A 25,765-nucleotide genomic window follows, 5' to 3' on the forward strand; every position below is an offset into this window, starting at 1 on the left:
CCTTCACTCTGTGGGGCTCCGCTTTCTGTGTTATTTCTCTGTGTCCTTTTTGGCAGTCTATGATTACTGTAGGATCTACTCTGCTGTTATAATTAGAGTTTAGTCCAGTGGTTCTCAACTGCAATTACACACTAGAATCACCTGGGGGAGCTTTTAAAAATCCTGATGCCTAGGCCCCACTCCAGACCAATTTGATTCAAATCTTGGAAGGTGGAACCCTCAAGAGCGTTTAAAACTCCCCAAGTGATTCCAATGTGCAAGAAGTTTGACAACCATGGATCTAGACGAATGGGTCTCAAGTGGAGTGATTCTACCTTCCAAGGGGACATGTGGCAATGTCCAGAAGCATATTTGGTTATCACAGTTCAGGAGGAGACTGCTACTGGCGTGTCATGGGTAGAGGCCAGTGATGCTCCTAAACATCCTGTAATGCGTAAGATGACCCCTCACAACAAAGCATTAATAGGTCCCAAACATCAGTAGTGTCAAGGCTGAGAAGCTCTGATCTAGACCAGTGTGCTCAAAGGATGGTCCCAAAATCAGTGTCACCTGGAAGCTGTTAGGAATGCAAATTCTCAACCCCCACCCCTGAGTATAAATCAGAAACTCTGGGGATGGGGCGCATCAAGCTGTTTTAACAAGCCCTGCAAATGATTAAGATGCACACTAAAGTTTAAGAAACACCGAGCTAACCAGGGGAAAGGTGGGGTGGGGGAGGGCACAAAGGGTGAAGAGGTGCACCTACAACACGACTGACAAACAATAATGTACAACTGAAATTTCACAAGATTGCAACCTATCATTAACTCAATAAAAATTAAATTAAAAAAATACAGGGCCAGCCCGGTGGCACAGCAGTTAAGTTCACGCGTTCCACTTCGGTGGCCTGGGGTTCACCGATTCGGATCCCGGGTGTGGACATGGCACCGCTTGGCAAGCCATGCTGTGGTAGGTGTCCCACATATAAAGTAGAGGAAGATGGGCATGGATGTTAGCTCAGGGCCAGTCTTCCTCAGCAAAAAGAGGACTGGCAGTAGTTAGCTCAGAGCTAATCTTCCTCAAAAAACAAAAACAAAAACAAAAACAAACCAGGGGAGAGCGTATATACATGTTGTTTGTACACACACAGAGTACCTCAGAAAAGACTCTCAAGAAACTAGAAGCGGTGTTTGGCTCCAGGAAGGAAAACTGGGTGGCTGGAGACAGGGTAGGGAGGGAGGGAGTTTTTACTGTATACGCTTTTGTGCCTTTGGAATTTTGTACCATGTGAATGAATTCCCTATTCATAAAAATAAATAACAATTTAAAAAACAAAAACAAAAACACCAAGCTAAAGCCTAATCAATACTTCAGCAAGATTAAAACTTCACAAAGTTCTGCTCTTTGAAAGAAACTGTTAAAACAAAGAAAAGACTAGCTACAGACTGGAAGAAAATATTTGCAAATTATATATCCAATAAAAGAACTTGCATCCAGAATATTTAAGAACTCTTAAAACTCGATAATCAGAAAATAAACAACTCAATATTTTTAAATGGGTGAAAGGTTTAAACATACCTTTTGCCAATAAAAATATACACAAGGCAAGCAAGCATATTAAAATATACTAAGTATTAGTCATTAGGAAAACGCAAGATAACACCACCATGAGACACCAATACACGCTTAACATAGTGACTCACAATAAAAACACTGACCACACCAAGTGTTGGTGAGGCTGTGGAGGAAACGGAACTCTCGTATGCTGCTGGTGGGCGTGTAAAATGGTACAATCACTTTGAGAAACAGTTTTTGGCAATTTCTTAAAAAATTAAACATACACCTACCTTGTGATCCAGTCATTTCACTCCTAGATATTTACTCAAAAGAAGTGAAAGCATCTGTCCTTACAAAGACCAGCACATGAATGTTCTTTGCAGCTTTATTTGAAGTAGCTCAAAACTGGAAACAATCCAAATGTCCATGAAGAGGTGAATGAATACACAACCGTGACCTATTTATATATAGGAATATGACTTATCAATAAAGTGAGTGAACTATTGATACACTCCACAACGTGGATGATTTTCAAAGTAATTATTCCAACTGAAAGGAGCCAGACAAAAAAGAGTGCCTAGTGTATGATTGCATTTATAGAAAATTCAGGGAAATGTATGCTAACGTAGAGTAACAGAATGCAGACCTGTTAGTGCTGGAGGTCCGAGATGGGAACAGCGTGAGAGGGAGCATCCAGGGGCATGAGGAAACTTGTAGAGTTGATGGATAAGTTCATTATCTTAATTGTGATAACGGTTTCACAGGTATATACATATGTCAAAACGTATGAAACTGCCCAGAGTTTATTTTTGTCAGTTATACCTCTCTTTAAAAGTGGGAGGAGCTTAAAAAGTACATCGAGTTAAAACAAATAGGCAAGGTAAATTAAAGTGTCTAGGGATCCACATATGGTGCCATAATCAGAAAGCAGTGGTTCTCAGACCTTTTGGTCTCAGGGTCTCTTTCCACTCTTAAAAATGATTGAGGAGCCAGCCCCGGTGGCCTAGTGGTTAGGTTCAGTGTGCTTCACTTCTGGAGGCTGAGTTTGGTTCCCGGGCATAGGACTACACCATTTGCCCACGGCCATGCTGTGGAGGTGTCCCACACACAAAATAGAGGAAGATTGGCACAGATGTTAGCTCAGGGCGACTCTTCCTCAAGCAAAAAGAGGATTACCAACAGATGTTAGCTCAGGGTGAATCTTCCTCAGCAAAAAAAAAAAAAAAAAAAAAAATATTGAGACTCCCCCAAAGGGCTTTTTTCATGATTCTTCTTTAGGAAAACTGCAATACCTCAGTAAGCAGCAGAAGTGCTTTAAGCATACTTTCCCATTTTTTTCCCCAGAATATTAAATTAGTGTTCAGAAAAATTAATTAATTTTACAGAATATTAAAAATTCGTGTACTTGAGGCTTATGATTTAATAAAATTAATTTTTAACTACTTCATTAAGACATTCTTAAGTGAAGCTGGCTTCTTTTTTAACCGTGAGACCCCGGTGCTCCAGAATATGACGAGTGCTGCTACAGTCAGCTGCCACCGCCTTGATTCCCGGGAAGGTGGCAGCCATTTTACCCACCGTCAGTGCAAATGGCAACATAGTAAAAAAGGCAAATCATATCTTAGTATTACTATGAAAATACTTTTGATCTTGCAGATATCCATAAAGCTCTCAGGGCTCCTGGGAGTTGTAGATCACACTTTAAGAACCACTGCCATAAAGAAACGCAAGGAAGTCATTCCTGTCTAAGTCAGTTTAGGAGTTACTTTTGGGAGAATGGAGGAAAGGGGCACGTGATTGGGATTCTGACATATTAATACCTTATAATAAATCACTAAGCTTTAAAAAAGTTCATTATATATCTTTCCAGAATTTCCTGTATGGATATACAAAGAAATATATCTACAGGATTTTTTTCCAGCTTTATTAAGATATAATTGAGATATAACACTGCGTTAAGTTTGAAGTGTACACGATGTTGATCTGATATCACATAACAAAATGATTGCCGCTGCAGCCTTTGCTAAAACCTCCCTCACGTCACGTAATTACCATTTCTTCTTTGTGGTGAGAACATTTAAGATCTACTCTCTCAGCAATTTCAAGTATCTAATGCAGTATTATTAATGATAATCATCAGGCTGTATGTTAGATCCCCAGAACTTATTCATCCTGTAACTGGAAGTTTACACCCTTTGACTAACACCTCCCCAGTCCCTGGTAACCACCTTTCTACTCTCTTCCTATGAGCTCAACTTTTTTAGATTACACGTGTAAGTAAGATCGTACAGTGTTTGTCTTTCTGTCTGACTTATTCACTTAGCATAATGCCTTCAACTTCTATCCATGTTGCCACAAGTAGCAGGATTTCCTTCTTTCTCATGGCTGAAAATATATATTTATATATATAATTTATATTTAATTGTAATATTTATGTATACGTACCTCACGTCTTTATCCATTCATCTGTCAGTGGACGCTTAGGCTGTTTCCATGTCTTGACTGTTGTGAATATGCTGCAGTGAACATGAGAGTGCAGCTATCTCTCCGAGATCCTGTTTTAATTTCCTTTGGACATACACCCAGAAGAGGCTCACTGCATCATAGGGTAGTTTTATTTGTAATGTTCTGAGGAACCGCCATATTGTTTTCCATAACGGCTGCACCAATTACACATTCCCGCCACCAGTGCACAGGGGTTCGATTTCTCCACACTCTTGTCAGCATTTGTTTTCTCTTGCCTTTTTTTTTTATTGAGTTAATGATAGGTTACAATCTTGTGAAATTTCAGTTGTACATTAATGTTTGTCTTTCGTGTTGTAGGTGCACCACTTCACCCTTTGTGCCCACCCCCCACCCCACCTTTCCCCTGGTATCCACTAAACTGTTCTTAGTCCATAATTTTAAATTGCTCATATGAGTGGAGTCATACACAGATTATCCTTCTCTCACTGGCTTATTTCACTTAACATAATTCCTTCAAGGTCCATCCATGTTGTTGCAAATGGAATGATTTTGTTCTGTTGTGCAGCTGAGTAGTATTCCATTGTATATATGTACCACATCTTCTTTATCCATTCGTCTGTTGATGGGCACTTAGGTTGCTTCCATGTCTTGGCTACTGTAAATAATGCTGCAATGAACATTGGGGTGCATAGGACTTTTGGGATTGCTGATTTCAAGCTCTTTGGGTAGATATTCAGTAGTGGGATGGCTGGATCATATGGTAGTTCTATTTTTAATTTTTTGAGGAATCTCCATACTGTTTTCCATAGTGGCTGCACCAGTTTTCATTCCCACCAGCAGTGTATGAGGGTTTCTTTTTCTCCACAACCTCTCCAACATTTGTTGCTATTAGTTTTAGATATTTTTGTCATTCTAACGGGTGTAAGGTGATATCTTAGTGTAGTTTTGATTTGCATTTCCCTGATGATCAGCGATGATGAGCATCTTTTCATGTGCCTATTGGCCATCCGTATATCTTCTTTGGAGAAATGTCTGTTCATGTCTCCAGCCCATTTTTTGATTGGGTTGTTTGATTTTTTGTTGTTGAGTTGTCAGAGTTCTTTATATATTATGGATATTAAGCCTTTGTCAGATATATGACTTGCAAATACTTTTTCCCAGTTAGTGGGTTGTTTTTTTGTTTCAATCCTGTTTTCATTTGCCTTGAAGAAGCTCTTCAGTTTGATGAAGTACCATTTGTTTATTCTTTCTATTGTTTCCCTTCTCTGAGAAGGCATGGTGTCCGAAAAGATCCTTTTAATACTGATGTCAAAGAGTGTACTGCCTACGTTTTCTTCCAGAAGCCTTATGGTTTCAGGTCTCACCTTTAGGTCTTTGATCCATTTTGAGTTTATTTTGGTGAATGGTGAAAAAGAATGGTCAATTTTCATTCTTTTACATGTGGCTTTCCAGTTTTCCCAGCACCATTTGTTGAAAACACTTTCTTTCCTCCATTGTATGCCCTCAGCTCCTTTGTCAAAGATAAGCTGTCCATAGATGTGTGGTTTTATTTCTGGGCTTTCAATTCTATTCCATTGATCTGTGCACCTGTTTTCGTACCAGTACCATGCTGTTTTGATTGCTATAGCTTTGTAGTATGTTTTGAAGTCAGGGATTTTGATGCCTCCCGTTTGGTTCTTTTTTCTCAGGATTGCTTTAGCAATTCGGGGTCTTTTGTTGCCCCATATGAATTTTAGGATTCTTTGTTCTAATTCTGTAAAGAATGTCATTGGGATTCTGATTGGGATGGCGTTGAATCTGTAGATTGCTTTAGGTAGAACGGACATTTTAACTATGTTTATTCTTCCAATCCATGTGTATGGAATGTCTTTCCATCTCCTTATGTCGTCATCCAATTCTCTGAGAAAGGCCTTGTAATTTTCACTATATAGGTCCTTCACTTCCTTAGTTAAATTTACCCCAAGGTATTTTATTTTTTTGTTGCGATTGTGAATGGTATTGTGTTCTTGAGTTCTTTTTCTGTTAGTTCGTTATTGGAGTATAGAAATGCTACTGATTTATGCAAATTGATTTTGTACCCTGCAACTTTGCTGTAGTTGTTGATTACTTCTAAGAGTTTTCCAATGGATTCTTTGGGGTTTTCTATATATAAGATCATGTCGTCTGCAAACAGTGAGAGTTTCACTTCTTCCCTCCCTATTTGGATTCCTTTTACTCCTTTTTCTTGCCTGATTGCTCTGGCCAGGACCTCCAGTACTATGTTAAATAAGAGTGGTCGTAGAGGGCATCCTTGTCTCGTTCCTGTTTTCAGGAGGATGCGTTCAGTTTTTGCCCATTGAGTATGATGTTGGCTATGGGTTTGTCATATATGGCCTTTCTTATGTTGAGGTAGTTTCCTTCTATGCCCATTTTGTTCAGAGGTTTTATCATAAATGGCTGTTGGATCTTGTCAAATGCCTTCTCTGCATCTATTGAGATGATCATGTGGTTTTTATTCCTCAGTTTGTTGATGTGGTGTATCACGTTGGTTGATTTGCAGATGTTGAACCATCCCTGTGTCCCTGGTATGAATCCCACCTGATCATGATGTATGATCCTTTTGATGAATTGCTGAATTCTGGTTGCCAAAATTTTGTTTAGAATTTTTTCATCCAAGTTCATCAGTGATATTGGCCTGTAGTTCTCTTTTTTCGTGGTGTCCTTGTCAGGTTTTGGTATCAGCGTGATGTTGGCCTCATAGAATGTGTTAGGAACTGTTCCATCTTCCCTAATTTTTTGGAATAGCTTGAAAAGGATAGGTATTAAATCCTCTCTGAAAGTTTGGTAGAATTCCCCAGGAAAGCCATCTGGTCCTGGGGTTTTATTCTTTGGGATGTTTTTGATTGCTGTTTCAATCTCTTTCCTTGTGATTGGTCTGTTCAAATTGTCTGCTTCTTCTTGAGGGAGCTTTGGGAGATTGTAGGAGTCCAAGAATTTATCTGTTTCCTCTAGGTTATCCATTCTGTTGGCATATAGTTTTTTGTAGTATTCTCTTATAATCTGTTGTATTTCTGCAGAGTCTGTTGTTATTTCTCCTCTTTCATCTCTGATTTTGTTTATTTGAGCTTTCTCCCTTTTTGCTTTGTAAGTCTGGCTAGTGGTTTGTCAATTTTATTTATCTTCTCAAAAAACCAGCTCTTTGTTTCATTGATCCTTTCTACTGCCTTTTTCATTTCAATAGTATTTATTTCTGCTCTGATTTTTATTATTTCTCTCCTTCTGCTGACTTTGGGCTTTATTTGTTCCTCTTTCTCTAGTTCAGTTAGGTGTAGTTTAAGATTGCTTATTTGGGATTTTTCTTGTTTGTTAAGACGTGCCTGTATTGCGATGAATTTTCCTCTTAATACAACTTTTGCTGTATCCCATATGAGTTGGTATGGCATGCTATCATTTTCATTTGTTTCCAGGTAGTTTTTTACTTCTTCATTAATTTCTTCAATGATCCATTGCTTGTTCAGTAGTGTGTTGTTTAGTCTCCACATCTTTGTGCCTTTCTCAGCTTTTTTCTTGTAATTAATTTCTAGCCTTATAGCACTATGATTGGAGAAGATGCTTGTTATTATTTCAACTTTTTAAAATTTGTAGAGGCTTGCCTTGTTTCCCAACATATGGTCTATCCTTGAGAATGTTCCATGTGCACTTGAGAAGAATGTGTATTCAGCTCTTTTAGGGTGAAATGATCTATATATGTCTATTAAGTCCAATTGTTTTAGTTTTTCATTTAGCTCCACTATTTCCTTGTTGATTTTCTGTCTGGATGATCTGTCCATTGATGTGAGTGGGGTGTTGAGGTCCCCTACTATTATTGTGTTGTTTTTAACATCTTCCTTTAGGTCTGTTAATAGTTGCTTTACGAATCTTGGTGCTCCTGTGTTGGGTGCATAGATATTTATAAGCGTTATTTCTTCTTGATGAAGTGTCCCTTTGATCATTATATATTGTCCCTCTGTGTCTCTCTTTACCTGTCTTATTTTGAAATCCACTTTGTCTGATATAAGAATTGCAACACCTGCCTTTTTTTCCTTGCCATTAGCTGAAGTATTGTCCTTCACCCCTTCACCCTGAGCCTGTGTTTGTCCTTGAGGCTGAGGTGTGTTTCTTGGAGGCAACAAATTATTGGATCTTGTTCTTTAATCCATTTTGCCACTCTGTGTCTTTTTATTGGAGAGTTCAATCCGTTTACATTGAGAGTGATTATTGATGCATGTGGACTTAATGCTGTCAATCTGTCGCTCATCATCTTGTTTTCCTGTGTTTCTTTTCCTGTGTGGTTTAGCCTACCCATTTAATACTGCAATTTCTTATGCTGGGTTTCTTAGAGTTTTCCTTATTTATGATTTGTGACTCTGTTCTGTATTTTATTTTAGTGTCTACCCTGAAGTTTGTATTTTAGAATCTCATGTATAATATAGTCTATTCTCTGGTGGTCTCTTACTTACTTGACCAATACTGATTTAGACCCTTTGCTCTTCCCCTCCTAAATAATTATTTTCATTTCTTATTCCAACTCGTGTTATGAATTTGTACTTAGAGTGATAAGATCGTCCTTGCTTTGGTAGTTTCCTTACCTTTACCCTAATGCTATAGTTGAATATTTGCTATCCTGTTCTGGTTCTATCCATCGGTCTCCCTAGTCTGTGGATTGTGACCCCTTTCTCCCTTTTTTCTTTTTTCAGGTATGAGAGCCTTCTTGAGGATTTCTTGTAGTGGAGGGCTTTTAGTTACAAATTCCCTTAACTTTTGTTTGTCTGGAAAAGATTTAATTTCTCCCTCATATCTGAAGGAAATTCTTGCTGGATAGAGTATTCTTGGCTGAAGATTTTTATGTTTTAAAGCTTTGAATATGTCACTCCATTCTCTCCTAGCTTGTAAGGTTTCTGTAGAGAAATCCGCTGACAGTCTTATAGGGGCTCCTTTATAGGTTATTCTCTTCTCTTTTCTTACTTCCCTGAGTATTCTTTCTTTATCTTTCCTTCTTGCCAATTTTACTGCTATGTGCCTTGCTGTAGGTCTTTTTGCATTGACAAATCTAGGAGATCTGAAAGCTTCCTCTACACACATTTCTCCATCAATCCCTAGATTTGGGAAGTTCTCTTCAATAATTTCATTAAGCACACTTTCTGCTCCATTTTCCTTTTCCACGTTCTTGGGAATTCCTATGATCCTTAAGTTCTTACTCCTCATTGAATCCACTATCTCTCGGAGATTTTCCTCGTTTTTTTTAATTCTTAGTTCTCTTTCTTCCTCTGTCTGGAGCCATTCAGCCTATCTATCTTCAGTTATGTTAATTTGCTCTTCTATGGTGTCTACACGGGCATTCAGGGAATCCGTGTTCTGTTTTATCTGGTCCATTGTGTTTTTCATCTCTAGTAATTCTGTTTGATTCTTCTTTATGATTTCAATCTCTTTTGTGAAGTAACTCCAGAACTCGGCTTGTTTCTCTATCTTTCTCTCTACGTCATTGAGTTTTTTGATTATAGCTGCTCTGAACTCATTATCACTTAGTTTACCTAATTCCAAGTCCTCAGGACTTAATTCTATGTTTTTATTGTTTTCCTTCTGGTCTGGGGCTTTTATAAATTGCTGGAGGGTAGAGGAGCGGCTTTTTCACATGGTGGTAGAATTCGGTTGCAGTTACAGCCTGTCGCCACTAGATGGTGGTCGAGAGCCGTGTGTTATGAGCTCTCCACCTTCGGGCAAGATGGCTGCGCCCAGTGGCTTTGCCGGGAGGGAGGGGCTGCTATTCTCACGTGCTGATCTGGATTCAGATCAGTTCTGTTCTCTGGTCTCCCGAGGCCCTGGGTTTATGGGGTCCCCACGGACAGAAGCTTTCCCCCATCAGCAGGTTTCCACTGAATCAGCGGCAGGAGTCCTGGATGATCCCCGGTCGTGTGGCCCCTCCCCCGCTCCTTCCCGACCCCGCGCAGCAGCCATCGCAGACTCTAGGGGGGGAGCGACATTGTCTCCTACCCTTCCAGCACCTCCAAGGCTGTAAGCAAGGTTTATGTTCTCCGCCTTCTTGGTATTGTAGGTCTCTAACGTGTTGGCATTAGATTTATTCTCTGAACTTCAGTTTTTCCAATCCTTTGTTGTATTTTGGAGGGGAGAGAATCCCGGGTCAGCTCGCCCTGCCATTTTGCTCCGCCCCTTCCCTCTCTTGCCTTTTTAAAAAAAAATTCTTTATCTAGTAAATTGCAAATCTCTGTGACTTTGAATTTGGCTACCAGGAAATTATTGTGATCCTTTAGCAGTGTCATGTCACCTTGATTGTTTGTGTTCTTTGGAGTTGGCGTTGCTGTCTTTGCATTTGAAGTAGCAGTCACCTCCTCCAGTCTTTGCTGACTGCCTTCAGGATACAGATATGTTCCGTCTGCCCTGCTGGGATTCTGAGGCTGTCTCAGACCTTCTACGTGTACACCGGCTCCATCCTTCTTGCTCTCTCTTCTCAAGCTTGTATGCCTTCTCTGGATCCTCAAGGCATCAGGCCAAGCACTGACACCCTCTCTTGTTTTCCCAAAGGTGGCGCTAAACCTCAAGTTTGTGGTCTCTCTGGTAGGCATATTTGGCTGACCTTCTGCACTCACTCCTTAGCCAGCTGGCTCCTGCTGCTGTCAGGAGTGCACACAGGGAGCTGGCCCCAGGGTAGGGAGGCATGTGGGTGAGACACACAGAGCACTGGGGGTGCGTGGGCCAGTGAGGCATTCCCAGTAGTTCATGGGTGGGCTTCTTGATGGAATCTGTGAGGCAGTAGGGACTGTGACCCTTTAATGTCCCCCAAGAGTGTTCCTGCCACTCTCCCTGCCTCTTCCTGCGCCACAGGCCACAGTCGTGTGGCTCTCAATCCAGCACTCTGAATGGGGTGAGAGAGAAATGAGCCCCTTTGGCAGCATCCTGTGAAGCTGGGGAAGCTGGGTGCTCACTCACATGCTCTCCCTTCCCCTACGGGACAAATCACAGGTCGAGGAAGAGGTTCCCTGGCCCTAAGCTGTGCCACTTTGGGGGAGGGGTGATGCAGGTAAAGTCAAACTGTCCGTCTCCCCCTCTACAATGGATCCAAACTTGTATCTGTTTTTTCTCCAACGAAGTGCTAGAATTTCTCCTCTGGAAACCTAGATTTCCACAAAGGCTCTCTTGCCCATGAGTGATTGTCAAAGTCAGTGTTCACCAGGGCCTCTCAGACCGCAGCCAAGAGGGCAGGAGATATTTCTAGGCCACTGCAGGGTCCACAGCCAGGACCAAGTTCTGTCTGCCTACTACCTGACAGCAGGTGGGCAAGGCTCCTCCGGTGGCCTGTAGTGCTGGGTCCCACAGCTCCCTCCACGGCACTGTTGTGCATGGGTGGCTGCTTCGGTTCATGCAGGAATTTCTCCTGTCGGGGGGACAAAAACAAGGGATGCCTCATACCACCATCATGCTGACATCACTTTCTACACAGGATTTTTTAAAATAACAGTTAGGTCATATTATCTCTTTAGCTCCAAAATTATTATGGACACCTCTCTGTGATGGAATTTTAAAGAGCTACCTAATTAAATCTAATGACTTAATTATATTCCATTGTATTTTTCATAATTTACTTATCATGTTTAAACTAGTATCATAATGTATCCTTAATTATCACATCATACTAAATTATACTTATATTAATAATTTAAACCACTCACAAACTTTTAAACAGAACTTCAGTAGTGGTTAAAATAGATTTGTCATGATAATGAAGCATTTTAAAAAGAAAAAACTATGTATATTGCATACAACTTCTAATCATTTTATCCTTTTTGGACATCTAGTAAATCTTTAATGTTATTGGAGGTGCATGTGAATTTTTATTGTCTTTAGCATTCATCAGTTAGTGTTTTTTTATTGCTAGTTTTATGTTATCGTATAAAGAAGTTTTATTCCCCTGTGAGGGGCCAGGGATTCTGCCCTGTGCATATTGTGTATTGCCCCATCCTCAACTGTAATAACTCCCTGGCCTACAGAACACTACTTTAGTCACTGTAAAAGTTAAATATGTAAAAACTGATTTATTGGAATCTTGTTTCATAAATGGGGATACAGGGACACAGCGAGATCAAGAAACTAAGTCTGAACATTTTGAAATAATTGGGTCCGAGAGACGAGACCTCAGCAGACAGCTATAGCACTTGCATCTTTCTTTTGGAGAAGAATATAATATCTGAATTTCTTTAAAAGTCACTATATGAATAAATATTTGTTTGGAGATTTATAGTGTGTAGTTTAGTTTTACAACATCATTGTCTGATCCTTGTGACAACCCCACAAAGCAGGCAGGAATACCAATACTATGTGAAACTCAGTGGAGAGCAACTGTGAGGGAGCTGGGACCTCTACCATCAGAACCTAAATCTCTCTCACACGGTTCTCTGTACAGTAGGCACAGATACAGGGCTATGTCTCCTGCCTCTGGAATGAAAAAGTGCTATGTGAATTGCGTTGAGCTTAAGACAAGACATACAATTAAAAAATTGGGGAAAATAAGCCTGCCTGAAGAAACTTATCCTTTTTTACTAAAACCACCACTCCATGATGGCTCAGATAGAGCCATGGGGAAGGACCAGGAAAGTGTGTGCTTTATAAAACTTTGAAGTTTTTGGACCAAATGGATGTAGTCTCGTGTTGACTCAGGATAGACCACAAAAAGAACTTGAGTCAAACTTAAATAGCTTCTTTGTTCTCCATTTCCCTGGGCCCACATTCATGTAAAGCTCTGATGAGAGGCAAAGACAAGTTTAGACAAATGCCTGTTAGGGAATGGCAAGCCCCCAAAAGAAGAATGTTTGCCTAAATACTGAGTAGAGAGCTAAGACTTCTCAAGGCAGTGTAGCCTCCAAGTCAAGGCAACATCTTCCAGCCCTTGTGTCAGGGAGACACGAAGAGGGAGAGAAGAGCGGGAGAAAAGAGCCTGTATTAGTCTGCTAGGGCTGACGTAGCAAAATACCGTAGACTGAGGGGCTTAAACAACAGAGATTTATTTTCTCACGATTCTGGAGGCTGGAAGTCCAAGGTCGAGGTGACCTCAGATCTGGTTTCTCCTGAAGCCACTTTCCTTGGTTTGCAGATGGCCGCTCCCTTGTGGCCTCATCACATGGTCTTCCTTCTGAGGACGTGGGCCCTGGTGTCTCTCTGTGTGACCTAATCTCTTCCTCTTATAAGGACAGAAGTCAGATTGATTAAGGCCAGCTCTAACGGCATCATTTTAACTTAATCACCTCCTTAAAAGCCTTATCTTCAAGCAGAGTCTCATTCTGAGGTACTCAGGGTTGGGGCTTCAATATATGAATTTTGAGGAGACGCAATTCAGCCCATACTAGAATGCAGAGAGAGAAACTCCAAAGAGGTAGAAACACTGACCGCACATCTAGCCCTGGATGCTGGAATGTTCCTGAACATGACTCAATGGTAGGGAAGAGGTGGAGTGGGAAGAGCACTTAGCCCTCACTGGAAGCCAGCTTTTCTCAGTGTTTTTGTTTCTTCTGTTAACCCAGTGGACACAAAGGCATAAGGTATGGTCAGTCAGGGATGCTGATGTGCCTCTCAGGGAAATCTGCCGTGACCTCAAGGGACCTCTTCAGCAACCTTTCTCCCTTCTCCCCCAGATCCACCTAGTAACAGAGACGGGCAGGTCCCCACCTCCGAGCCTCTCTGACGTGGTCCTCAGAAACCTTGAAAACAGATCAAGATGGTCCATAATCAATGACAAGACTATGTCACAACAGTGCCAAATCCAACTTATTCTATTTCCCCTCTCAAACAAAGCTCAGCAATCTTGCCCATCCACACTCTCCAGAGAGGCCTATAAACACTGTACTAGGTATTAGCAGAATTCAAATAAGACATTCCCAACCATTTTAAATGCTCAGCTTCTGCCTGAATGTGATTTAATCTAGTAAAATGAGAACATTCTCATTATGCTTACAGAGAAATGAATGCTTCAACACAATTACTCCTTGATTCCACAGAAAAATAAAATTTGCAAAATGTATACCAAATGTCTGTCTGCTGCCCTTTTCTCCTGATTTTCCTTTGTACTATCCAGGAGGGTTTTTTGGGGGGTTCCCAGTTGGGACCTCTCCAGGGTTGATTGATTCCAAAGCCCTGTTCCTCACGTATCCCCCTTTTCTAGTATTCAGGATAATCTACAAATTCTATTAGAATATTGTACTGCCACAAAAGAAAACACAGTATGCCTCAGGCTCTAATGTGACCAGTACAACAAATTACTATCAAAACATAAATCTCCATATGCAATAGTATTTTTAAAAACCACCCCTGTCATTATGTTACTTAGAATTCACAGTCCCTGGTGTTGTGAAGTAAATTATATGTAAATATAAGCAAATGATATTTACACATGTAAATGATAAACACATTTTCTAAATGTTTATTTACTTATCAAAGCTCAGTGAAGGCATCAAATATGTCCTTTATTCCTTTGTTTGCCTTGCATCTCATATAACGCTGGACAGCAGTAAGGGTAAAAGATGCTGGATGAATGATAAATTATAACTTTATAATAAATGAGTAGAGACTTGAATCACATGATAAAAAGAAATTGATAAATAAGAAATTAAATTATGAGATGATGTCTTGATTTTGTGTGAAAATGTAAATATAGTTTGGGGCTCTCTAAACAATAAATGAGATACTTACTGATGCCAATAGTGCCCTATCTTCCAGGTGACAGTTGTCTAACTTACCTTATTATGCAAGCAGACAGGAAGGTGTGGGGCTGTGCCAGATGGGGTATCCTGGGCTAGGCTGGGGGTGTGTGGGCACAGCCCAGAGCAATGGGAGCTGTGGCCTGATATCTAGCCAAGGGCATTCTTAGAAGGAATGGGGGTCTTGAAGGGTCACATGGAAATTAATCTTAAATCATGGTCTAGATTTTGAGAATAGGAAAGAAAGAACAAGAGAGAAGACAAGAGAAGACAGAGCAAAGGATGATAGGAGGTAGAGTAGTAGAGCCTGGGCATACTCCCAGAGGCAGGATTATTCAAAGGAATGATCCCTTTGTAGGGCTCCAAGCCTCTGAGCAAGGAAGAAGTAAATAACACTAAGCTAGTGGAGCAAACAATAGTTTTTGAATGCTGCTGGTTTATGATATAACTGCTAACATTTTATCTCTTTTTCTAATATATTTTAGAAAAATAGTTCTCTTTCGAAGAATCTGTTTTTCATTATGACTGGAGCACTTTTGTTTCTGGCATTACCACCATTTGTTTTCATGTCATTAGAGAACTGGACTTATATTGAAGGAGTTTATTATTCATTCACCACCATAAGTGCTATTGGTTTTGGAGACTATACAATAGGTGAGTCTTAATAATCTTGAAATAAGATTAGCTATCACAGCAACACATTGAAACAGGATGTAAAATAAAGGATAAAATAGAAATGTCAACAGATTTCTTTGAGACGTAAGATAAAGGCCAGGCTCTTTTACATAAATCCCGATGGTATAAATAAACCCACCCCATCCACATTCCTCTCTCCTCACACCACGGTGATTGCTGACTATGGGAATAAAATTCCTCTTAAACTAAATATCTCTGCTTGATCACACATTTTTTAAAAAGCATATGTAATCAAAACACTAGGCTTAAGTGATTAAACCTGTATCATGTGGCTTATATAAATTTTCCAAAAGGTATTTCAAATTCCTCCCTGAAATAAAGATAGGAAAGGAGGGGGATAGAGCCATACAGACATTAAATGTTTCCATAAACATCTGTGAACCAAGATTAAAATGGCCCCTACAGCATTTTGGGTATAGATTTCTAAATGTGCAGTTATTTTCTTTCAGTACTTTAAAGCTGCATTCCATTGTCTCTGGCTCCATCATTTCTGATGGTAAGTCAGCTGTTAGTCTTATGCTGCTCCTTTGGGTGAGGAGCCTTTCCCTCACACCCACCGTGACCTGCTTCTAAGCTTTTGTCTTTGTCTTTGGTTCTCCCCAATTTAACTGTTATCTACTTCAGTGTGGTTTACTTTGTATTTATTCTGCTTAGGAATCTTAGGTCACAGAGATTATTGAAATGAGGAAGTGAAATTTTTCATTTGTTTTGAAAAGTTCTCAGCTACTAGCTGTTCAAATGTTGATTGTCCCTTGTTCTCTCTCCTGCTTCTGAGAGTCCAATTACACAAATGCAAGGCCAGCTCACAGGGTTTCACATGTTCTAATGTGCTTTCTGTAGTTTCCATTTTTTTCTCTGACTTAACTTAGGATATGTTCTCTTAAGCTGTCTTCTAGTTTACTAATTCTAACTTCTGCTATATGTAAAGTGCTTTTAAATACATTTAATGAGTTCTTAATTTCAATATCATATTTTTTTAGTTCTAAAATCCCCATTTAATCTCCCCCTTTTTTGGTAGATTCCAATTCTCTGATGAAATCCTCATCTGTTTTTCCATATTATCTTATATTTTAAAAACATGATAATCATAGCTATTTTAAAGTTCTTATCTACTACTTACAATATCTGGAACATCTGTGGGTCTATTTTATAGTCTTTTTTTTCTTATTTTTGGCTGTATGGTTCTGTCTCTTTAATGCTTGATAATTTTTATTTGGATGCCAGACACTGTACATTTTAAAAATTATAGATGCTCCAGGTAATATTAGTTTCCTCCAGAGAGGTTTTACTTTTTCCTATGCTAGGCATATAGAGGTAGGAGGGAGCGAGGAGTAGAATTAAACACCTTAATTCAGTCAGGGAATGATCTTATTCGAGACTGGATTGCAGGTTTGGTAAGGCTTAGTCTCCCTTTGGTTTCTTTCTGTTTCTAAATCTTGGTTCTTCAAGACCTTCAAATGAAAGCCTGATGTGTTCACAAAGCCATTCCTTAAGCTGGTCTTGAAGTCAGTTCTTTGTTTCTTTGTACTCCAATCTACTGAAAACTCTGCTCTGTTCCAAAACCTCTTAAAGGTTTTTGGCTTACCTTTTTTGCCTGCCACCTCATGCAACTTCAGAATTTGGCAATGTATTCCAGGGTGAAACAAGCCATGGGTTTGAAACCCTCAGATCTCCAATTTTGTCAATCCAACCATGTAGGACTACCAAAAGCTTTGCCAATTTCTCCGGTGCTCAGCAGTATCCTTCCACTTAGACAAAGCCCAGACCCATAGCCTCTTGCCTATGCCAAGAATCAGCAAAAGACCCAAGGGAAAAAGCAGCTGCAGAGTCTCTGCCTATCTCTTCTACCTGGAATCTTAATCCTTGCAGTCTTCATTACTTTAGCAGCTGTAGTGCCTTTAAACATATGATTTTGTTTTATATTGTTTTTAATTTATCTGAGCTTTCTAGTTGTTCTCAACTGGAGCATTGTTCCATCACAATGGTACTCCATCCTACCCAGAAATGAAAGTGCCCCTATTATATCTATTTTTAATCTAAATAGCACTAAAAATTAAATCATGAATATTTAGTATATACCTAATTTTGAATAAATAAACATATTTTGAGGATATAGGCCTAAAAATCTAAAAGCGTTTTTTAAATATCACTCAGAAGAGTTTCTGTTACATTTTTCTGGATTCTCAGAGTAAAGATAGTGGGTGCTTTCTTGGCATTCCTGTAGAAATTTGCTCCTAATTTTACAATAAAACTTTTCATCTTATACTATGAAACTTAGTACTCATCTTTTTTTAAATCACATTCTCTTATCAGTAAAAAGAATGACAAATAAAAACATTTTCAAAGACATAGAAGTTTCCAGTGCTCATTGAAGAAATTTTAGAAAGCATAGCTTGATGTAAATAAGCATGAAAAAAATCAAAATGTAATTGTAGTAGCTCCTGTTAACATGTTACCTGAATTCCATGCATTTTTTAAAATCTTTACCTGCTTGACATAATTAGCATATGTAATTCTGTATCCTTTTATGTAGCTTTATATCCTCAGGCTTTCCCTAAGTCATTAAAAACTCTCCAAAAATTGAAATGCCTGCTATTTTAAATAAAATTTCAAATTTCATTTACAGCTGATTTAAAGTCCTTATTGGGTAATTTGATATTCTCAATCATTTCAGAGTCTACTTCTATTGATTGATTTTTCTTCTGGAGAGGGATATGTTCCTGCTACTTTGCATGCCTGATGAGATTATCTCTGATTCAAATACACCCTAAAGATATGGCCTGTTGGGATCCCAACTTAGTATAAAGAGTGTTTCTGTTGGAAATTGATTTAAGTTGCTTTCACCACACCACAGGAGGCTGCCAAAATCAATGCCCTAGTGTTTTAGAATAGCGAAATACACTTAAGGAAAAATGGCTTAGGTCCTCTGGTGCTTATAATGTTGTCTAGTAGAGTCCCAAATTTTTGTGTTTTCTGATGCTTTTAACATGAATCAAACATTTCTATTAGTTTTCAGCAAGGAAAGTTGGTCCAAATATCCATAGCTGTGAATATCATAAATAGAAGTTTCTTTAAATATTCTTCCTTTTAAAATTGGGGTATAATTTACCTATAGTGAAATACACAGATTATAATTGTTCAGTTCTATGAGATTTGGTTATTGTATGCCTCAGTGAGCCATGTGGACAACAGGACGTAGAATATTTCCACGTTGTGATCACTCTTCAGAGGCAGGATAGACCTTGCAACCAAAATTGGTTTGGATGTTGAGATGATGCCACATACACCACCCCCCCAAGAGTGTAGGTGGGCAGTAGTGGTGTAGTGCGGTATGTAGAGTAGTGTGTAGTAGTGGTGTAAAGAGATTTGTTATTTGCATAATGAGGCTTTCTGAGCAGAGCAGGATGACTTTTGAGCAGGTCTGAAAATTTCTTGAGAGAGCAAGAAAGAGTGACTGGATTTGGCTTTTACTGTGGACTGGGGAGCTGGGAAAGGATGAGAGCTCCATGCCTGGACCAAGGCTTGCATGGTTGCGTTTCCCACCATCAAGGAAGGGAGTATGCGGGATTTCTTATAGATTTGCCCATCTGTGGGACAAGAGGGAAAGAAAGAGGGATAATGCTGAGAAATGCCAACAATGAAGTTACACTTTATTCCATCCCATCCCTCAAAAGTACCCTTGTGATCCTATACAATCCATTCCTGTAGTGAGGTCAGGAGATTCGAGAGCTGATCAAGCAAGAGAATATGACGGTGAGGTGGCAGGAGCATGCATGAATTTTATTTGGGGTATGCTTTGATGAGTTTCCATGGGGGGTAAATCCCTCACAGCATGAGACCATCCAGAGACTACAGCATGGGGGCCTCCACCCAGGAGGAGAGGAGGGCAAGGGACCTTCTGAGGCAGAGGAGAGTCAGAGGTCTCCAGGTCAGAGAGCTCCAGAGAGCAGCAGGCATGCGGAGGCTTTGAGAGCCCCAGGGCTTACCTCATCTATGGCTTCCAGAGGTGAGGAGCAGCTTTGCGGGGTGTGCAAAGCTGGCACGTCCAAACGGCTAAAAATCTACTTATTTGGGCTATTTATAAAACAATTAGATACGGAATACTTTGAGTTTGGTGCTGGTGGGCTTTTGAGCCAGTGGCCCAGCCTTCTGTGAGGAAATCAGCAGCACAGGGCCGGTACGCAGACGCCATCTTTGGCTCATTTATGCAACAGTTCCCTCCCATTCAAAGAGGCAACCACTTTCTGATTTCTAGCAGCATTGCTATTTTGTGTGTTTTGGACTACAAAGGAACAGAAGCAGAGAACACGTGTTCTTTTGTGTTTGTCTGCAGTTACTTGACATCTTTTTGAGATTCATTCGTGTTATTGCTTCCGTGGTTCATGGTTTTTCTATTGCTGTGTAGTAGTACGTTGAGTGATGATACCACAATTGTTTCTCCTCTTGATGGACAGGTGAGTCATCTCCAATTTTTGGCTTTTATAAATAAGGCCACTATGAACATTTTCATACAAGTTTTTGTGAATCTATATTTTCATTTCTCTTGAGTAATTAGGCAAGAGTGGAATTATTGGATCATAGGTTGATATATATTAGCTTTATAAAATAAAGCTTAAAATGTTCTCCAAAGGAGTTTAGCCATTTTATTCTTTCGTCAGCAATTTATGAGAGTTCCCATTGTTCTACAGACTTACTAACGTTTGATATTATTGTTTTAAATTTGACTGTTACAGTGGCCATAAAATTGTGGGGTTGATGTGCATTTCCCTGATAACTAATAAGGTTGAGCGCATTTTAATGTGCTTATTGGCCATTCACATATCTCCTTACATGAATTCTTTTTCAAATATTTTGCTTATTTTTAGGTATTTCTTCTTTTTTAAATTTACAGACAGTAAAATTCACTTTTTTATGTACAACTCAATGAATTTTGAAAATGTATGGAGTTGTGTAACCATTACTACAAAAAAGATACAGAATGGTTCCATCACCCCCCTACACACACACACAGATGTCCAAATTTCCTTGTGGTAACCTTTTATAATCAAACGGCCCATCCTCCCATTAACCCCTGGCAACTACTTATTTGTTCTCAGAATGTCATTTAAATGGAATCATATAGTATGTTGAATTTTTAGTTTGGTTTCTTTACTTAGTATAATGCATTCGAGATTCATCCTTATTGTTCCATGTATCAATAATTCATTCTTTTTTATTGCTGAGTAGTTTCCATGGTAGAGTATGTACCATTTGTTTATTCAATCCCCAGATGAGAGATATTTGGGTTGTTTCCAGTTTGAGACAATTATGAATAACACTTTTACATTATATAAACATTTTACATTAAATAAACACTTACATATAGGTTTTTATAACAAACATAAGTTTCCATTTATCTTGAATAAATAGCCAGGAGTGAAATTGTTGAGTCATGTGATAAATGACTGTTTTCCAACTGTTTTCCAAGTGGCTGTAACACTTGCATTCCGATTAGCAATGTAGGAGAATTCCAGTCATTGTGCAACCTTGGTATTGTGCCATATTTTTTACTTTAGCATTTTAATAGATTAGTAAAGTATCTGTTAGTAGTTTTAGTTTGTATTTCCTTAGTGGCTATGATGTTGACTGTCTTTTTATGTGTTTATTTGAAATCTGCATCTTTTCCTTTTGAAATGTTGTTCAGTGCTTTTATTTGTTTTCTTGATGAGTTTTAAGAACTCTTTATATATTCTGGGTGCAAGTCCTTTGTAAGATATATGATTTGAAAATATTTTCTTCCAGTCTATAACTTGCCATTTAGTTCTCTCGTCAATCTCTTTTGCAGAGCAAAAGCTTTAATTTTGATCAGATACAACTTATCATTTCCTCTTGATGGATAACTCTTTTCATATCATATCTGAGAACTCCTTGCATAGTCCAAGGTCCCAAAGATTTTCACCTGGAGATCCCGGAAATCCTATTCTTTCTTATTAAACTCTTTTTTCTTTTTGTATTTAATTACGGATAATTTCTATTGGACTATCTTCGGTTTTATTGATGATTTCCTCTGCTCTGGCCAAGCTGAGCCCCTTACATCATTTCTTCACTTCCAATTCTGTATTTTCATTTCTAGCATTTCCGTTTGCTCTCCATTAGTTTCCATCTCTTTGCTGAAATCCCCTCCAACTGTTCCTAATGTTATCCACTGTTTTCACTATATCCTTTATCATATTTGTCATAGTTTATTTTAAATGTCTATTTGATAATTCTAATACTTTGTCCATCTCTAAGACTATTGACTGCATTTTCTTTTGAGCATGTGCCACATTTTACTTCTTCTTTCCTTAGGTTTTTATTTTATGCCACCCTGTGTGTAAAACAGCAGTGGAGACTGCAATGTTTACCTTCAGAAAAAGGCACGCTCCTTCTTCTTCCCGGCTTCTAGTATGCTCAGGCGGTGTGCGGATGTGATGGTTATTGAATCTTTAGATGTTGAGGATCTGAGCTTTGTTGCAGCTTCAGTTGGATTCAGTTCATCACTGGCTTGGAGTATTTTGAGGGTTGAACGAAGACAAACCCTTCAGCAGTCTTGAGAGCTGAGTACCGGTGAGCCGCTACACCATCATGGGGTGTTCTTTTTTCAGCTTACAGCCCGGCCACAGCTATTTGGGTTCCTGGAGTGTTCTCTTTACTCTCCAGTCCCCTACTTCCCCCCTTTGAAGGCCAGATGCTCTTCAGGCAGATTCCTCAGCCCTCCTGCCCTGCCTCCAGGCTTCAGTGGACAGTCTCTGCTGCACCTGGGATGCCCACCGTGGGTCTCACTCTACAGGGAAGCAGGTAGCCATGAGTATCTTCTCTGCCAGGAAGGGCTGCTCACTTTCTAAAATTTCATTCATTTAGGATTCTTTTTCATGTCCTCTGCTCTCTGACTTTTTAAAAATAAAACTATGATTTTGTATCCTATCATTTTCTTCTCTTGGTGACTGTAGGTATGACAATCTCTTCTGTCTTTCTACATAATAATACAGAAGTTCCTTACGTTTGCTTTTTCGTTAGTAACATAGACACTCAGATTATGGCAATAGATTGGACTCACAGTCTTAGGTATATTTTGCTTTTATTGATCTGTGCGTGTGTGTGTTTGTGTGTGTATGTGTGCATGTGCCAGTGCACAAGCACATGCTTTTAGGGAGGTGGTGTTTGGAAGAAGGTGCGTCAGACAGCAGTTAACCGAATATCACTTTAAACAAAAGTGCATGTGGCCTTCCAATTAGATGCCTTCAATTTATTCTCTGATAATTATGCTTCGTAAATCTTTGCTGGTTAATTTATGAAATTATAGATGAATATGGAATAATTTAATGTCTGATAATTTAAAATATTTCCTGTTATCTCATACTCTAATAAGCACAGTTAAATTGTGTTCTTGTGATAAATCGCAATGTGTTCACTGTGTTGTCTCTGTTTACTTCTCTTTGACTTCGAAGTTCCTGCTCTTTCAGCTACCCCTCCTCATATGTGTAGATTGCAATCATAAAAAATAAATGACAAGACCTGAAGGGAATGTGAAAGTTATAGTTTGCCATATTTGGATGAATGAATTATGAGTGATTGTCTTTCCCTTCTTCAAAAAGTTCTCGCAAGATTTTTAATGACAAAGGCAATGAATTTATAGAATTTTAAACTCAGAAATACAGACAAGTGGCACAATGAAAAGTACTGTATTTTTGTCAACAAAATCTGAATCCCGTTTTAAATGGTTTTGTGTTATATATTTTTTCTTCCCCCATTTTAAAGGTTTCCTAGCAGTAGTGATGATAAATAAATTACCTCATTGCGAAGTATTGTATTTATTGTGATATTCAAAAGGATAATTTTCAAAGAAGAAGAGAATTTTTCAACCTCCAGATGTGATCTAAAAAATGAAAAGAATCTGAATATTTGGAATTTAAATTATATTTTTTCCTTGAAAGTAGAGATTATTTTAATTTCTAATTTGTTTTCAACATCAGACTCTAAAAGGAGGCATTTTTCTAGGTATCGATGAATGGAAAGAAAACGTTATGGGGAAAAGTCACCATCTGATTATTTGCATGTTATTTGCTTCCTGTCTTTAGTTTCAAACCCAATGAAAGAGAGTCAGAACATCGCTTACTCAATCTTATTATTAATTTGGAATCTCCATGGTCTTGCCTGGATTGCTCTTGTATTTCATTTGATAACCAACGTTTTTCAAGAAATGGAATCAAAGCTAAATAAGAACATATCTGAAATAGAAGTTGAAGCAGAAAGCATGAAGTCAGGCGCTGGAGATCCACACGGTCGGTAGGTTTCCTCGATCCAGACAGCAGAGGGTTTCCACAGAGCCCTTTCAAAGGTGTCAGAACAGGAAGGAAAAACAGAAAAACACCCAGATGTCTCTCCATAAACTTCTTATGTGAGTTACATTTCCTCAGTGAAATTTATTGATTTAATTTTGTATTGTCATTAAGAAAAATAATTTTAAAATATAATGCAAATCTCAACTTTACTTGTTAATTTTCCCCACATCAGCCTTGCCCCATGTGTAGATTAACACTGCATTTGTGTACAATAGTAGCTATTCTGAAAGCTGTGTTCTCATTTTTTTCCACCGTGCATTTCAATTAAAGTAGAAATACGCATGTACAAAACTATGGAGCTATTTTTATTGGGTTCTTGTACACATAATTTCTAATTATCAATCCAGTGTTTCTTGAAGTTTTATGCATTTTTTTAGCCCTATCAAACAAAAAGCATTTTAACCCAAAAGTATGGCTTGAGAGATTTGTTTATTTCATAAGGTATGATTTGTACCTTATAGCAATATCTTTTTTGGACAATGAGGAAATTTAGCCTTTGACATTATGAAATATTTCCCGATGTGACCTTTTTTAAAACCCAAGGTATGAATTCTTTCTATATAGGTATAGATATAGACATAGATGTGGATATGTGCGTGTCTGTAGTTAATAGATAAATGTCAGAGCCAGAGGGCCCCTCTGTACTTAGAAAAAGACCCTTATCTCCCACAGTGGACGGTCATAGCTGAACAACAGGCTGGAAACCTCGTTCTTAGAGTCACAGTGCTCTAGAGACCTTTGAATGTTCAGTCAGGGCACGTCTATAACGCGAAAACCAGGGCCCTAGTGGGCATCCTGAAACAGGGGTGGGGAAATCTGGATGGATACTTCTCAGGATATTGACTCTGCATCCTTCACCGGTGGATCCCCTGGGCTGTAGCGATGGCTCATCTCTCCCTGGCAAGAGCGCGTGCTTGTGCCGTGCTGGAAAGTGCTGCAAAGCCTCTTCCCCACGAGCAGCAGAGGCTCTCCTCAGAAGCAGGCCCTCCCTCCTCTCCTGGCTGCCAGGCCCATAACTAGAGTTAAACCCCTGAATCAGCTTCCAGGGGCCATGTTGGGCCTGATATGGGAGAAAAGATATTGTGCAACAAAGAGCTGGAAGAAGTCATTGGCTGGTGCCAATGAATTGAATTGGGGTTTGTTTGATTGATTGGGGTTGAGTATGGAGGGTACTTGATCAAAGTGTACAGAATGTAAAACTGGTCATGCAAGAATCGTTGTTTAGGGACCCTTGTTCATGACGTGGGATTTAACTCTGTATTAGCCTGGGTTTTCCAGAGAAACAAAACCAATTTTTATACAGATTTTCTTCCACTCATGATGGGGTTAGATCCCGATAAACCCATAGTGAGTTGAAAATATCGTAGGTCAAAAATGCACAGAGTTTGTGGGGTGCGCCCTGCCTCTTTAAGCATCAGGGGTTCCTTGGGGCAGCAGAGGTGGCCTGAATTCGTCTTAGTTTTCCTCTGGGCTGGAAGAACCCGGGGCCTTCTGAGACCTGTACTGAACCAGCCTCATGGGCAGCACAGAAGACTGTGGGGGCTTCTTCAAGCAATTTTGAAATGAAGTTTCCAGTCGTTCTCAGTTTTGGAGTTAGAGGACTTGGAGACTCTGGGCCACAGGGACCGGATGCACAGTCCCAGTCTCTAACAAGGATTGAATTCCCTTCTCCCGAGGACCTCTTGTCCAGTGTCTTCGGGGTGGCTTTCTGCTCTGTTCACTGCCACAGACCCCTGTGGGGATTCCTGCCCGAGCTGCAGTGGATCTTCAAGGCTTGATGGTGGATGAACCTCAGGCCCTTCACCTCTACACCCTCAGGACGGTGAGGTGATTCAGAGTGAATCTGGCCTGGGCTCTAATACTACAGCACTCCGGAGCCCAGGAGGGTGTTTGGGTTCCCTGCGCTGTGCCTGCTCTTCCACTGGGCATCATGCAGACACACAACCATGGCTGTTGGCCTTACTTAAGTGTCACCCTCGCTGCTGA

The 25,765-nt window shown here is 39.5% G+C and overlaps 1 protein-coding gene across 1 annotated transcript in view; it reads left to right on the forward strand.

Moving 5' to 3' along the window:
• The window catches only part of LOC111770287 (potassium channel subfamily K member 16-like), a 47,483-nt gene that overhangs the window by 12,797 nt on the left and 8,921 nt on the right, over positions 1 to 25,765 (forward strand). The window contains exons 5-6 of the mRNA XM_023627820.2: positions 15,209 to 15,377; positions 23,516 to 23,723. Of these exons, the coding sequence (XP_023483588.1) occupies positions 15,209 to 15,377; positions 23,516 to 23,723 (377 nt within the window). The remainder of the gene's footprint in view (positions 1 to 15,208; positions 15,378 to 23,515; positions 23,724 to 25,765) is intronic.

Source organism: Equus caballus, chromosome 24, assembly GCF_041296265.1.
Source record: "Equus caballus isolate H_3958 breed thoroughbred chromosome 24, TB-T2T, whole genome shotgun sequence".
Lineage (NCBI taxonomy): Eukaryota > Metazoa > Chordata > Mammalia > Perissodactyla > Equidae > Equus > Equus caballus.